Source organism: Drosophila teissieri, chromosome X (genome assembly GCF_016746235.2).
Source record: "Drosophila teissieri strain GT53w chromosome X, Prin_Dtei_1.1, whole genome shotgun sequence".
NCBI classification, from domain to species: domain Eukaryota; kingdom Metazoa; phylum Arthropoda; class Insecta; order Diptera; family Drosophilidae; genus Drosophila; species Drosophila teissieri.
The window spans coordinates 1,046,471-1,059,483 of record NC_053034.1 but is presented as its reverse complement, the minus strand read 5'-3'; the positions used below and the strand labels follow the sequence as shown (position 1 = coordinate 1,059,483).

General features: G+C 48.7%; 5 protein-coding genes across 5 annotated transcripts in view; 2 read left to right on the top strand and 3 right to left on the bottom strand.

The window, feature by feature from the left end:
* The first annotated feature begins 1,112 nt into the window (after nucleotides 1–1,112).
* On the top strand, nucleotides 1,113–2,731 carry LOC122624324 (zinc finger protein 771). Its single transcript, XM_043803822.1, has 2 exons — nucleotides 1,113–1,319; nucleotides 1,443–2,731. Exons 1-2 carry the CDS (start codon nucleotides 1,187–1,189, stop codon nucleotides 2,291–2,293), a joined length of 984 nt encoding a protein of 327 aa, XP_043659757.1. The 5' UTR covers nucleotides 1,113–1,186; the 3' UTR covers nucleotides 2,294–2,731.
* A 1,833-nt stretch (nucleotides 2,732–4,564) lies between these two features.
* LOC122624284 (hornerin) lies at nucleotides 4,565–6,680 on the bottom strand. The gene has a single exon (XM_043803779.1). It carries the CDS (start codon nucleotides 6,239–6,241, stop codon nucleotides 4,667–4,669), a length of 1,575 nt encoding a protein of 524 aa, XP_043659714.1. The 5' UTR covers nucleotides 6,242–6,680; the 3' UTR covers nucleotides 4,565–4,666.
* A 627-nt stretch (nucleotides 6,681–7,307) lies between these two features.
* LOC122624898 overlaps nucleotides 7,308–13,013 on the top strand; it is a 140,354-nt gene continuing 134,648 nt past the window's right edge. The window contains exon 1 of the mRNA XM_043804658.1: nucleotides 7,308–7,445. The gene's annotated coding sequence lies outside the window, so the exon portion shown is untranslated. The remainder of the gene's footprint in view (nucleotides 7,446–13,013) is intronic.
* Nucleotides 9,002–9,882, bottom strand: LOC122624903 (ATP-dependent RNA helicase DHH1). The gene is made up of 2 exons (XM_043804667.1): nucleotides 9,506–9,882; nucleotides 9,002–9,439 (listed from the first exon to the last, which is right to left on the bottom strand). Exons 1-2 carry the CDS (start codon nucleotides 9,764–9,766, stop codon nucleotides 9,002–9,004), a joined length of 699 nt encoding a protein of 232 aa, XP_043660602.1. The 5' UTR covers nucleotides 9,767–9,882.
* Nucleotides 11,184–12,833, bottom strand: LOC122624900 (basic-leucine zipper transcription factor A). Its single transcript, XM_043804663.1, has 2 exons — nucleotides 12,711–12,833; nucleotides 11,184–12,653 (listed from the first exon to the last, which is right to left on the bottom strand). Exons 1-2 carry the CDS (start codon nucleotides 12,729–12,731, stop codon nucleotides 11,382–11,384), a joined length of 1,293 nt encoding a protein of 430 aa, XP_043660598.1. The 5' UTR covers nucleotides 12,732–12,833; the 3' UTR covers nucleotides 11,184–11,381.

Genomic DNA, 13,013 nt, shown 5'->3' with positions numbered 1-13,013 from the left:
AGGCATGCAGGCAGGTATTTACTTATAGCATTTAAATTCTAAAGCAAACGAAAATTATTAAATAACATTAAATCAAACGCAATTAAACACGCAACGTGTTAGGTAACACCGTAAAAAGCAAGCAAAGCAGTTTTCACGTTTTAGCCATTGAACAAGGGAAAACTAGCGCACCATTTCGTACTTCAACCGACGCAAAAATCCATCTATTAAATGATATTAAAGGGAGTAGGGAGTAGGGAGTAGACGGATAGCGAGCAGATACGATTATAAACGTAAATAGTAAACGAGAAAGTAAGACAAATTTTAGAGAAATCGGTTTTTACCTAAGGTTAAGGCAAGATGATACTTCCGGTTCTCCTCTTTTAACTGCCATTTCCATTTCCGTTTCCCATTTCCTATTTCCCATTTCCAATTTCCCGCCCACAAATCCCACAGCGAATCGCGCGAAGAGTTCCCAATCCTGTTGACACATTTCAGTGCATATTATATAATGCATCTATACATATATAAATAAATCCACTAATATACATACATATATATATAAATACACAATTATTGTAATAACAATATAAGTCTGTAAATTTGTTAACATTTCTAAAAAGCCAGCAAATGGGGCAAAATGGGTCAAAACGGGGCAGAATCTAATAAAATCGCGCCCACTACTTGTGCTACAATCACAAAAAGGAAGGCCCCAGATTCCAGATTCCAAAACCCAGAACTCAGAACTCAGAACCCAGATACTTGCAAAACACGCGACCCACTCAAAAATCATCCAAATGTGTGATTTGTATAGAGATCGGTCAACGGGCGCGAATCGAAGTCGAAAAATTGTTGAGCAGCCGCTTTAAAATCAAAAAGAAGCAAAGGAAACATTAAAGAAAAGAAAATGGAAAATAATTATATAACAGTTGTGAACAAATTATATTTACATAGCGTATAAATAAATTGCATAACAATTGATTAATATACACAAAGTAACGGCCGTTTTATTTCAAAACTCAATCGAAAGTGCGAAAGTTCAAATGCGATAAGTATCGATAGGCAGCCTAAAAAGTGCTGCCCATGCTTGCAGGCAGGCGTTAGGCACTTTCCTGCTGCCGCTGCCAGGCGTTAGTACATTTCGATGGAGGCGAAACCAAAATAAAAACAACTCAAAATAATAAGTGTTTGAATTAGTTATTTCCAAATGGCACAAGTACAATATGAAGGGGCCGAAAACAGGGCCTCACTACCAAGCACCTATGACGAGCAACTGGCCCTGCACCGCGAGGAACTGGAGGCCGAGGAACTGCACCTGAGCAGCCAGCAGCGCCAAGGCGGTAAAATGAAAGCCGGCACTTTTGTACATTTAACGCTGTTTTAATCAGTACACGCTAACTAGATTGCGTTTATATTGCGCTCATACATACTTGTGCTCAACAGCTTCGCCTTCTCGCCCCCAGGATCTCCGTCCTTCATCTGCAGACGCTGTCCAGCGCTCTTCCCCAGCAGGGAGGAGCTGGCCGCCCATCGTCCCACGCACCGACTCAAGCGTGGACAGCGGACGCCCACGTCGCAGCATGCCTGCGACGCCTGTGGAAGGGTCTTCCAGAAGCACAACGCCCTGGTGGAGCACATGAATGCGCACAACGACGTGCGGAACTATCCGTGTCCGGAGTGTCCGGCGCGCTTTGTGCAGCGCAGCAATAGGGAGTGCCACCTGAGGAACGTCCATCGCAAGGTGTACCTGCACTCCTGTCCAGAGCCCGGCTGCGAGAAACGCTTCCAGCAGCGGCGGGAGCGGGATCAGCATGTGAAGACGGTCCACCAGCAGGAGCGGAACCTCGTTTGCGACACCTGCAGCGCGTGCTTTAGCCATCCCGTAAATTATAGGAAGCACCTGGCGTCCCATGGCGGCGAGAAGAGCTATGGCTGCCCGATTTGTGGCAAGCTCTTCGGTCGGCCCGAAAACCGGGATGTTCATCTCTTCGTCCATAGTATTTGCAAGGCCTATGTATGCTGCGTCTGCGGAGCAGATTACATGCGCCGCAATCAGTTGATCCGCCATGGCTTGGCCAGTGGCCACCAGAACGATCCGATTGTCCGGCAAAAGCCCCAGTTTAGCCCTGCCCTTGCTGCGAAGAATCGCATCCTGTCAGAGTCCCAGGAGGAGGAGCTCCAATGGCTGGAGGGGGAGGACGACTACGACAGCCCAGGATGCCTCGAGGATTCACAGGAGGAGCGGCTAACGGAGACCGGCAATATGACTGCCATCGTAGCAGAGAACGAAAACGAAAGTCAGTTCTTCGATTGAATATCCATTCAGTAAGCAGCCAGTTTCGGTGCAGAATCAGCACACATATATGATATATATATGATCAGGTTAGTTCGAGTTAAGTATTTGGTCGTACGTATTTTAGGCATACTAGTAAGAGTAAGGAAATACTGTGAAAACATATATTTAAGCAGAGAAACATCAGCGAATGTAATTGTAAATATGAAAACGTAGACATTAAGGCATAATTATTAGCGATATTTACACTTAGACTACTGCAATCAAATCTACACTGCATTGTACTGAAAAAGTCGAATACTGAATGATTGGACGCCGTAAATTAATGATAACATGCAAAAATGATTACCGCATGCAAAACATGAACCGGAGACGTCGGTCAAAAAATAACAGCAAGACAGAGAAATGAATGAAAAGTGAATGTCGCTGCTGCTCTTGCACTTTAATAAAAAATGTGAAATGAAATGAAATGTTGGTATCACCTGCCCCCCAAGCCCCCGTCCCCGGAAAGTGAGCCCATGGAGTGGGTTGGGAATTAACCAAAATCAGGCGTAAAGCCCATAAATAACCGAATCGCAGCGGGGAAAACATAAAAGGGGAGGGGATTAACAACTGGTTACAGTCATAACGACCAAATGAAATTATTTAACACCTTTTTCATGGCTCATTTTGCTGTTAATGTGCGAGCAAATTTGACCCACGCCTGCACCGCTCTCGATTCCATAGTTCCACAGTTAATAGATCTATCATCAGTCCGCCGTCCGGAATCCAATGCAGGTTTTCCCTCGCCCTGCTCCTCCTCCTCGGCCACTGCCACTGCATTGTTACCCTGTCACATTTCGAGCCCTTTGTTGACTGTCATACGAAACTATCTAATTTATTGTTGTTGCCGGCCTTTCAATTGTTGTGGCTGACTGAACTTGTCGACACAGTTGAGCTTCCAAGAAAGAAAGAAAGAAGATTGCCCGCCGGGGCTTAAATCTTACATAAGGCGTGACCCTGCCCGAAAATACAGACATATCTGGGGGATTACCTCAGCCCCAGCTCGAGGGCTTCTCCGAGTCCATTGGTGTAACCTCAGCAGGGGTCGTGACACACAGACGAACCGGAACCTGCTCAAAAGGCTTCCGGCTATGGGAAATGTTCTATATCTCAAACGATATCAGCTTTGATCTCTAAGACTGTCATTCACAGAAACAAGTATTTCCCACCGCGGCGTCTGAAAAGTTCAGTACAATGAGTTCGCGTAAGGTTGGAAAACCGTGGAAAACTTTGAGCTACTCTTGAGCCACTCTGTCCACTTCCGCTCAGAATTAGCCATTCAAGTTCACCTCTGGACGTGGGTCAGGTCATCCAAGAGCCTCGAGCGGAGGAGATCAGGTATGATCACTAATCCGATGTGATTCGAGGCGATGGGAGCCCATCAAGCTGTCATCCTTTCACTTTCGCTACTTTTGCGCCGCGTCTCGTGTACTTTGATGTAGGTCAGCGACTTAAGGATCAAATGCCCCACCGAACTGGTCGAACCGCAGAGATTGCGCAACGGAGATTGGAATGGAAAATGGGATGAAGTCAAAGTTATGATTAACATGGAAGCGGAGTGAGAGGCGGCCAGTGCGTTGACCATCCATCACGCGGTGGTGAATGGTGCAACTGGCGGATAAGCAAGTGGAGTAAGCGGATGGCACTTGCGCCAGTTGCTCGAACTTTAAGCTCAAGAACCCAGCTTTCTCTGGGGGTTCTAACTAAAGTCTGATAAGTAATCGTTTAAATATATCTCGTAGATTCGCTGTACTTCTTGCTCTTCCGATTATCCGATGACCTGGACAGCCCCAGCGAAACCGATTCCATGTCCAAATTGGACTCATTGCCATGCCAGCGTCGTTTTGGACGCTCCACTCCCAGCGCTGCTCCTCCCACGCTCCTCCTTCCACCCTTCAGCTTGATATAGTTTCACGCATCAAATGCAAATCACAATTTTTAAGCGAAATCCGAAATCGAAACAATTTGTAATCACAAATCGGAGAGAAACTGCCAAATCTGCGACGTGTGCGGCATTTCAATGGCCTGGAATCCATCCACTTCGTAGGGAGAGCCTCCGTACATGAGGCACAAGTGGTTGAGAAAGTTCCATTTCGCTTTTGTAATGAACACATTTTCATTTGGCCTATTAAGTGCCTTAGCTTTACTATAAAACCCATCAGCTCGTGCTGCATAGAACTTTCTTTATGCGCAAATATATCACTTGAAGATACTCTTTCCCCTCTCCACATTGACCAAGTACTGAATTACTTTGATTTCTTGAGTTTTATTGTTCGATCTTGGCGTGCAGTGCCGAATAGATAGGGATAAAAAAATAAGTAGGATGCTAGGGCTTAAAACTAGTTTAATAATTTAGTGGTATCCGTGGGCGGACGCGGCCGTTGGGCCGTAGCTGCTGGCTGGAGGCAGGTAGGTCGCCTCCGGCTCAAAGATAGGCGTGGCCGAGTCGCCGGAGTGGCCGGGTGGTCCGTAGAGCTGCGCCGGAGCCGGGTAATCGTAGCCCGGCGAAGAGGGTGCCTGCAGGAACGCGGAGCTCGGCGTGGCGTAGTCGTAGCCGGAAATGGAATTCGATCCGGACTCGTGCTTGGCCCCCAGAAAGGCGCTGGGCCTGAAGGGCGCCTTGGAGACGTCTAGGTCGTGGCTGGGTGCTCCGGACTGAACGGCGTGGTGGGCAGAGCTGAGGACGTCGGTGTGGAGGGCCTGTGGCTTGCTGGCCGTATAGGTGAAGTGGCCCAGTCCCTTGTGGCCCAGGGCATAGACCGGGGTCTCCCGCTCCTGCTCCCGATCGCCCTTTTGCTCCTGCTCCAGCACCTGCACTTGCACTGGCTCCGGCAGCGACTCCTGGTGATGATCGTAGCCGGGTATGAGTGGCACACCGTAACTGCTCAGGGGCACTCCCTTTCCAAATGGCGTGGCGGGGGCATCGTAGGAGTACCCAGAATGCTCTTCCGCCGGCTGCGGCAGCGGGTGCTGCGCAAACTGTCCGCCCGAAGAGTGCCCCAATCCCAGGGCGTGGCTCAGACCGTGCTCCAAGGCATGCTCCAGACTGTGATCCAGACTGTGCTCCAGACTGTGGCTAGGTCCGTGGCTGACTGCTTCATGGGCGATCTGATGGCTGGGGCCATGGCCAAAGCTGCTGCCATAGCCGTGGCTCTGTAGATGGCCACCGTAGCTGGGTCTGTGAGCAGCTGGTCCCGCTCCGTAGCCAATGCCGTGGGCACTGCCCCTGGATCCGTGACTGTGTCCGGCGTACTCGGGAGTAGCCACCACATATGTGCTGGTCTTGTGTTCGTTTCCAAGGAGATTGAGATAAGCTCCACTGGTGGATGGTGCGTACTTAAAGGTCAAGCCAGATCCATGCCCGTGGCTCAGGCCGTGACTGATTCCATGACTGACTCCATGGCTGATCCCGTGACTGATGCCATGTCCCTGACCGTGGTAATTGTGTCCGGCACTCGAGGCGCCACCTGTCTGAACGATATAGGTTTCGATTTTGGGCCCTCCACTAACTCCAGCGCTGTAATGATGCGGTCTTCCATGGCCACTGGAGCTGGCGTAGCCGTGGCTGCCGGAGTGTCCGTGTGCGAAGTGGTGTCCGTAACTGCTCTCGCCCTTGAAGTGGCTGGGGTAATCGGAGTAGCCCGCCGAGCCCAAGGGGCTTCCATGGAAGCTGCCCAGGTTCAGGTGACTCTCGTAGGCGGGCGGCAGATATTTGTGGGAAGGGCCATGATAGCTGGATATGCCTCCGAAGCTTAGGCCAGCATCTCTTTTTGGCTTGGCGGAGGACGATGCCGGAACCGGGGATGGAGCAGGAACGGAGGCGGAAGCGGGCACTGAGGAAGCAGCATCGGAAGCTGGGGAAGATGAGGCGGCTGCCAGCAAGAAGAAGCAGCAGCTTAGCGAGGCGCAGGCTAACGGTAGTTTCATGCTCAAAACACAACAAAAATCACGGGAAAAAAAAGTGAACGGCTTAACGGTTATCCTTTCGATCGTGTATGATTATCCTTGTTCCTCTCGTTGGATCCGCAGTAAAGAACGAGACGCGACTCTATTCGCTGCCGTTGGCGTTATGTTGACGACCTCTGTGAGTGCCGACCCTTTTATACATTTTATAGAAGCCACTGCCGCTGCCTCTGCCTTTACCTTTGCCCGTTTTCGCTACTCTCTTGGCATTCTCTTTTGGTTGCTCTCACGCACACGCACGCGAAAAGCAACGGTATTTCTTCTGTCCCGCCGACGCCGACTGCGCTGCAGTCTTTTATTCATTCACTCACTCTCAGTTTCGTTTGCGCACAGTGGGTCAAATACACCTGGGCATACATATTCCATGGTGTGGTCTAGCTTCATAGCTGTATATAAGACTTAATCAAATTTATACAAATTAGTAAAATTATTATTAGAATTAAAAATCTAAGGTATATCGGCTCTAGTTAAAGCATTTTTACATCGCAAAAGGATTTGGGTTGTTCAAGTCTTGAAACTGTTGCACATCCACTGTTCCTAATGTTCTCAAACTGTAACGACATCCTTGCTCTCTCCCGCTCTCTCACACAACTCTTCTTCTTTCGGGCGACGAGCGAAGCTCTCGCTGCGGTCAGTTTCATTTGCGATCGGCGTGCGCAACTTCAAATTAAAGGCTCCCGAAATGTGTGCCAGGAATAAAAGGATTTACTTAAATCGGTGTTAAAACGGTGTTAAACCGGGAATTCGTACAAGTTTTAGCTGCAATAGTGATCATTTTGCATTTATAAGTTGATTGCGTCTTGCGGAATATAACGGTTCTCGGTCCCTCGCTTCGGTTAATTTCATTTGCAATCGCCGCGCGCAGCTCATATTTTGGGGCTCCCAAAAAGTGCGTAAAGGATTTTAGTATTCATTTTAATACAGGCATTCATATTAATTTAGTAAATTGTGTATTTGTGGCTGAAATATGGATATATGCGCATTTACACCTTGTTTAAGGCTTGTGAAACATAACGGTTCTCGCCTCTGTTTCGCTTTCCGCCGTGCCCCTCGTTCCATGAAGCAGGCTGTTGGAACGAAAAGCGTAAAAGGAATGTGTGATTAAAGACCTAGTGTTGGCAAAGTGTCGATAATTTGTGGATCGTTTGTGGATCCCGATCAAAACAAAGTGAGTGCGTTTTAGATAAATATTTACAGCTTTTGATATTAATTGTTATAAAGAAATTATGTTATTATTGGCCTGTTAAATATTTGATTTACAGTACCATTTCATACCCACTGTGCCAGTGTTACCGACTTGACAGCGCCACTCAAGTTCAAGTGACACTTTGTAAAATCACATGTCTGCATCACCACGCCCCTTGCCAACTTGCCATTTTGGCCCTGTTGTATTCATGTTTATGTGTGCGTTACCTTTTCTCGCTACCTCCTCCTCTGTTGGCTCACTTACATTTCCCAAAAGCACCTTAGTTTGTGCGTAAATTGCATTTAATTTACAGCAACCCGCCTTTTTCTCTTCTGGTTTCCCCTTCTTCCCCCTCTTCCGCTTCTTGCGCCTCCCTTTTGCACCTTACTTCGCCTCGTAATTGTTGCTGTTTTCCCAGGTGCGCGATTTTTTTTCGGAATTCGAAAAGCGATTTGTTTTGCTACCGTTCGGGATCTTAATTTGGGTCTCTGCCGTGGATGATGATGATTTGGCAATAGTTTGAGGTCTGTTAGTGCCCCTTTGACCCCGACCCCGAGCCCAACCCCCCCTCCATCCCTTCGGCACCCGTAACCCATGGCTACTAATGGACTTGGCCCGAAACCTTTGCGATACATCTGCATACAGCCCGCGACCATGGAAGATAAATGATGTGCACCTTGCTGGTGTGGCTTGTGTCGTCTGACGACCCTCAAGCGCAGTTCTACGTAACAGTGGAGTTCAAGCCCGTACTCGTTGAGCTAAGTACCTAGAAATCCATTATCGATCGGGTTAGTTCCAATTTTGGGATATTACTGAGTCGAAGACCCCGTGAATCCGCTCTTCATAGAACTCATTGGTTTGTTGTATGGTATACAAGATATACATATTTCATGACTTTCGACTGGTGAACGCTGTGAGTGGCTTTTGGTACTCATCTGGGATCGTTTCTTTGGCCAACAGTTGTGTGCCACGGCAGAGGCTTTAGTTGAAGTAATTGCCCGCCAGCCGCTAAGACTCCGCCCTGCAGACAGTTGCGCAATCCGCTGCCAAGGTCACACCTGCCACGTCGATCGAGTTATAATTTCACCGATTTGCGACTTGTGCGAGACGATTGTAATTGAGGCATTTGAGAGTGGCAACAAATTGCCAGATATACAAGCACAAAAACACAGCCCGCCCATGGCAAAAGACGGCCGTCTTCAAAGACAGCGGTCTTCCAGAGTGGGCGAGTCATCCCCGGCATTTCATTACCCAGACTCGAAGCTGCGCTCGAATTTACCACGGGAAATGAACCTAGCACTCGGATTTGGACTTGGACTTGGTACCCCGGAGAGTGAAAACATATTTGTTGAATGTCTACTTAAATCTCCACAAAATCGCATTTGCAGAGCCTGACTTTACTTGCCGTGTTCGTTTCTGGGTTATATCGTTAGAATTCATGCAAGCCTACGAGTACTGATTGATATTTGGTATACAATGACTTATAAATTAGCAAAAAAATAGGTGATATTTATGTGCTGTTTTGCGTTAAGTTCTCTCTAAGTTCTTACGAGATTATAGGCATTACTGGGCGCTAAGTAGACGTAGCCCCTTGGCTGCTCGGAACCCTCCGCCACTGGCTTATTATAGGCATGGTCATGGAAGGGCGCTTCCTCCAGTTCCTGCTGGGCCGATTGCTCTTGTATACCGTTATATCCCTGCCCCTGATCTACATCTCCATCTCCGTCATCCGTGTACCCGGCGAAGGGGGAGGGCCTGAAGGGCAGGCTAAAGTGGCCAGCCTGTGGAGGAGGAGCTGCCAACGGCGGGGCCTGCAGCTGAGGAGTGAATAGGCCCACCAGGACGGACGGATGCTGGAATTGCTGCGGATATGTCTGTTGGTATTGCTGTTGCTGATGTTGCTGATATGGCTGATATTGCTGTAGCTGCTGATACTGCTGTTGCTGCTGATATTGCTGCGTCTGTTGCGGATATTGCTGCGTCTGCTGTTGCTGCGGATATTGCTGCGACTGTTGCTGCTGCGGATATTGATGCGTTTGTGCTCGTTGATCCTCTGCAACTGGAGGAAAGGTCTGCGGACCCGTGTAGCCAGGACTCAGTTGAGCCAGCGCCGCCAAAGAAGGCAAAGGGCTAGCTGTGGGCAGGATCAAAGGTCGCCAGGGCATCGAGTACAGCCACGGGGGATGGTGGAGTTGTAGCCCCGAAAGCTCCTGCTGGTGGGATTGCTGGTGGTGCTGTGCCCTCATCAATGCAAAACAGCCAAACAGGCTGACCAGGATGTCGAGGTGAATAAACCTGAACATGCTGCTCAATATGGTTGTCTGTTGCAAATGCTTGCAGTGGCCCTGACGCCGTGGGCATATATAAGAAGAAGCCGCCCCGATGTCATTCGATATCTGTGGTTCCGCTGAAAGCGATATCTTCCACTTGCAACTCTTCCTCCTGGTTGCGTAATCTGGTATCCCGCCATCAAACCACCAAACCATCTAACTACCAATTGTCCAATTGTCCAATATCGAAACGCCCAGTTTGATTAAAACTCTGGTTATTATTAAACCTAATTCTGATTAAATTATCTTTTTGGCTTGTGGCGCTTGCGAAACACTTTTGCAATGTTGCAGGTTCGAAAATTGCTTTCGCCGTCTTTTGTGGGATCAACAACCCGTGTAACTGAGCCGGGGACTTTTGGTCTTCGTTTTCGTCGCCCTTCGAATGCAAAATTTTCCACTTCACGAACTTCCCAGATTAGCTGCCGGCTGCACAGAAAAAAATGCTCTAATGTGGTGATAATCAACATGAATTTCCACCATTTAGTAACCAAAAGAGATCGTTGTGTTTTTTTCTGTGTAGGCGGTTTTCCCGTGAGGAATACGACACTTGTTGTGTGGCCCAAGATTTAAGTGTGAAGTTCACTGGTGGCTGGGATAGTTTTAATATTGCCATAGCAATCATTCCGTATGCCTTACAGTATTCTGCCTGCATTAAGGTCTGTCTATGGGTTTCAAATAGGTTGCTTTCGACTTCCGTACAACAATTTGCCGACTGAAAATGAAAGTGACGCCGTGCCACAATCGTCGCACACACCAGTTTGCCCTCAGCAATGGGCAGTTGTTGGTTGTTGGTGGTGCTGCTGCTGCTGTTCATCGATCGATCGCCTTCGCACGACGCCAACATTTCAATTTCGATGACTCGACTTGATTGAAACCGAACCGAGTCATGAACATAACAAATAGTGTGCCAAAAGGAGAGCACTGATGAATGCAATATTTACCCATGGCTGCTGGCTTCCTGCTGCAATGAAAGTTGCGGTGTTGCTGCCGCATATCATTTCTGCAAGAGGCGCAGTCGTGTGGGTGTTTTTAAGGTGCGCCCTCTGTTTCTGTATCTGTTTCGGTCTTTGTTTCTGTTTCTATTTGTTTTACCTTCACTTGGACGACGGAAGCAGCTCGAGAACACCGAACTCGAATCGTCTCTAATTTGGCGGCGCCTAATTCGGCACGGCAACATTAGCCTAAACAAACAGCAGCATAAGTATGAGAAAATTACAAAGATTCTCGTAATTATCTGCGAAAATCGTAATCAAATTAGCCACGCTCGCTTTTGGCCAGCTATGAAGGTCGTCTTTGTTTCGCGTTTGGCATGATATCACATGAGCGCCAAATACTCATTTTATTCATACGTTCATAAGATCTGCTTTTATCAAGTAAACCACAAGATCCGTATGTTCACCAATGCACTCTTTATTAAATATAAAAAAAAAGGGAAATAGTATTTATCTGTACAATTGTTACTATAAAAGTTTTGCTTTTCAGACCAAATGCTTTTCCGAAGAAAAGCGAATGTTGAAGATGGTACGATCATCTGGCGGACGATCCGTGTACCAGTTTATTCAGTTATTAGGTCCGTTCAAGGGCGGCTTCAGTAGTAAGGTGGCTGGAAGTCACGGCTAGGATGGGGCAAGCTATTTTTGGGCGGTTGCGAGGTGTGTGGCTCGGAGGTGTGCAGATACGAAGGGGCAACTGCGTAGGCACCAGTCGAGTACTGGCGATTGCCGGTGGCCTGTTGCTGCTCCTTGTCCTGGGGCCACTCCGCGTGAGTGCTGAACGTTGAGGGCAACTGATACGAGTGGGACTGCATTTGCAGGAAATCGGAGGCTTCAGGCTTGAGTTGCTGGTGCGGCCGCTGGCTTAAGGACGATGGTTCGGGGGGCGAGGAGAACAGCTGCTTGCGGTAGGCATCTGGCAGAGATTGGGTCAGCAGACGAGTGTCCACACCATCCAGTCCAATGAAGCGGTCGTGCTCAAAGTCGCTGGAGAGCGTGTAGCTTGGCACAAGCTTGACATCTCGTCCAGGAGCAGCAACCGTCTTGTGGCTAGTGGCGTGCGCCCCTGCCGATGGCAGCTTCTCCAGGTCCAGTTCACGAATAGGTTGCCACAGGTCTTCCCGCAGCGGAAGCTGTTGCTCAAAGCGATTGTGATGCTGCTGTGGCCGGAACTGCTCATGTTGCTGCTGTTGTTGTTGGAAACCATGCGAAGATTGCGAGGAATGCCAAGGCTCGTGTTCTTGGGGCTGCTGCTCTGGAACCGAGTCCCATAGCTCCTTCCTCTGCTGATGCTGCTTGTGTCCCTGAATTTCGTGGGGCTGCTGCTGCTGGAAATGGGCTGGTTCGGCTAAGTGTTGCGACTGATGATGTTGCAGCTGGTTGGAGCTTTGTTGATAGTGTTGCTGCCCGTAACTTTGATACTGTTGGTTTGATCCATAATGTTGCTGCTGGTTTAATTCATGATGTTGCTGTAGGTTTAATCCATGATGCTGCTGGTGTTCATGTCCTTCATTGTAGGCGTTCTGATGATTTGGCTGGTTACCAAAGCTCTGGTGTTGCTGCTGGGCAAGAGGCGATTGCCAGGAGTCAAGCTCCTTCTGCTGATGGTCGTGCTCCTGCGTTCCCTGCTCATGGTGCTGTTGTGCTGGGTAATGATGTGAGTTGTAGGGATCACTGGTGCCCTGCGGACCATGCTTGTGACTGGAATCCAAGTGGCTGCCGTGCGAGTGCGACTCCTCCGATGGCAGATACTTGTGGGCGGGGCCATTGTAGCGGTAGCCGTTCCGGTTGTTATTGTGTAGCGGCTGGGGTCCGACCACGACGGCCTGGATACAGGCCACGCCCAGAAGGGCGAAGAGCAAGAGGATCTAGCAAGATAAGCTATTAATACGAAAGGACCCGCTAAGGGAATTCACCCGACTCACCTTTACGACTTTGAGCATCATCAATGCGGCTGATTTGGGGGCTTGAACGCTGAGTGAGCAATGACTGGCTATGGCCAGTGAAAATACTTTTTATACCCACCATCGGTCGTCGCTGAACCACTATATGATCTTGAATAAAATCTGTGCGTGAGCGGGTGCCGAATTTGAGCCACAAAAAAATAGAGACAATGTGGCCGCTGGGCTGGCGATTAATCGTCAAAATCTCACGTAACTACACATTTGACACTCTTTTCTGCCATTTACAACAGATTCTTGCCCGTATACTTTGTGTTCCTATATAAC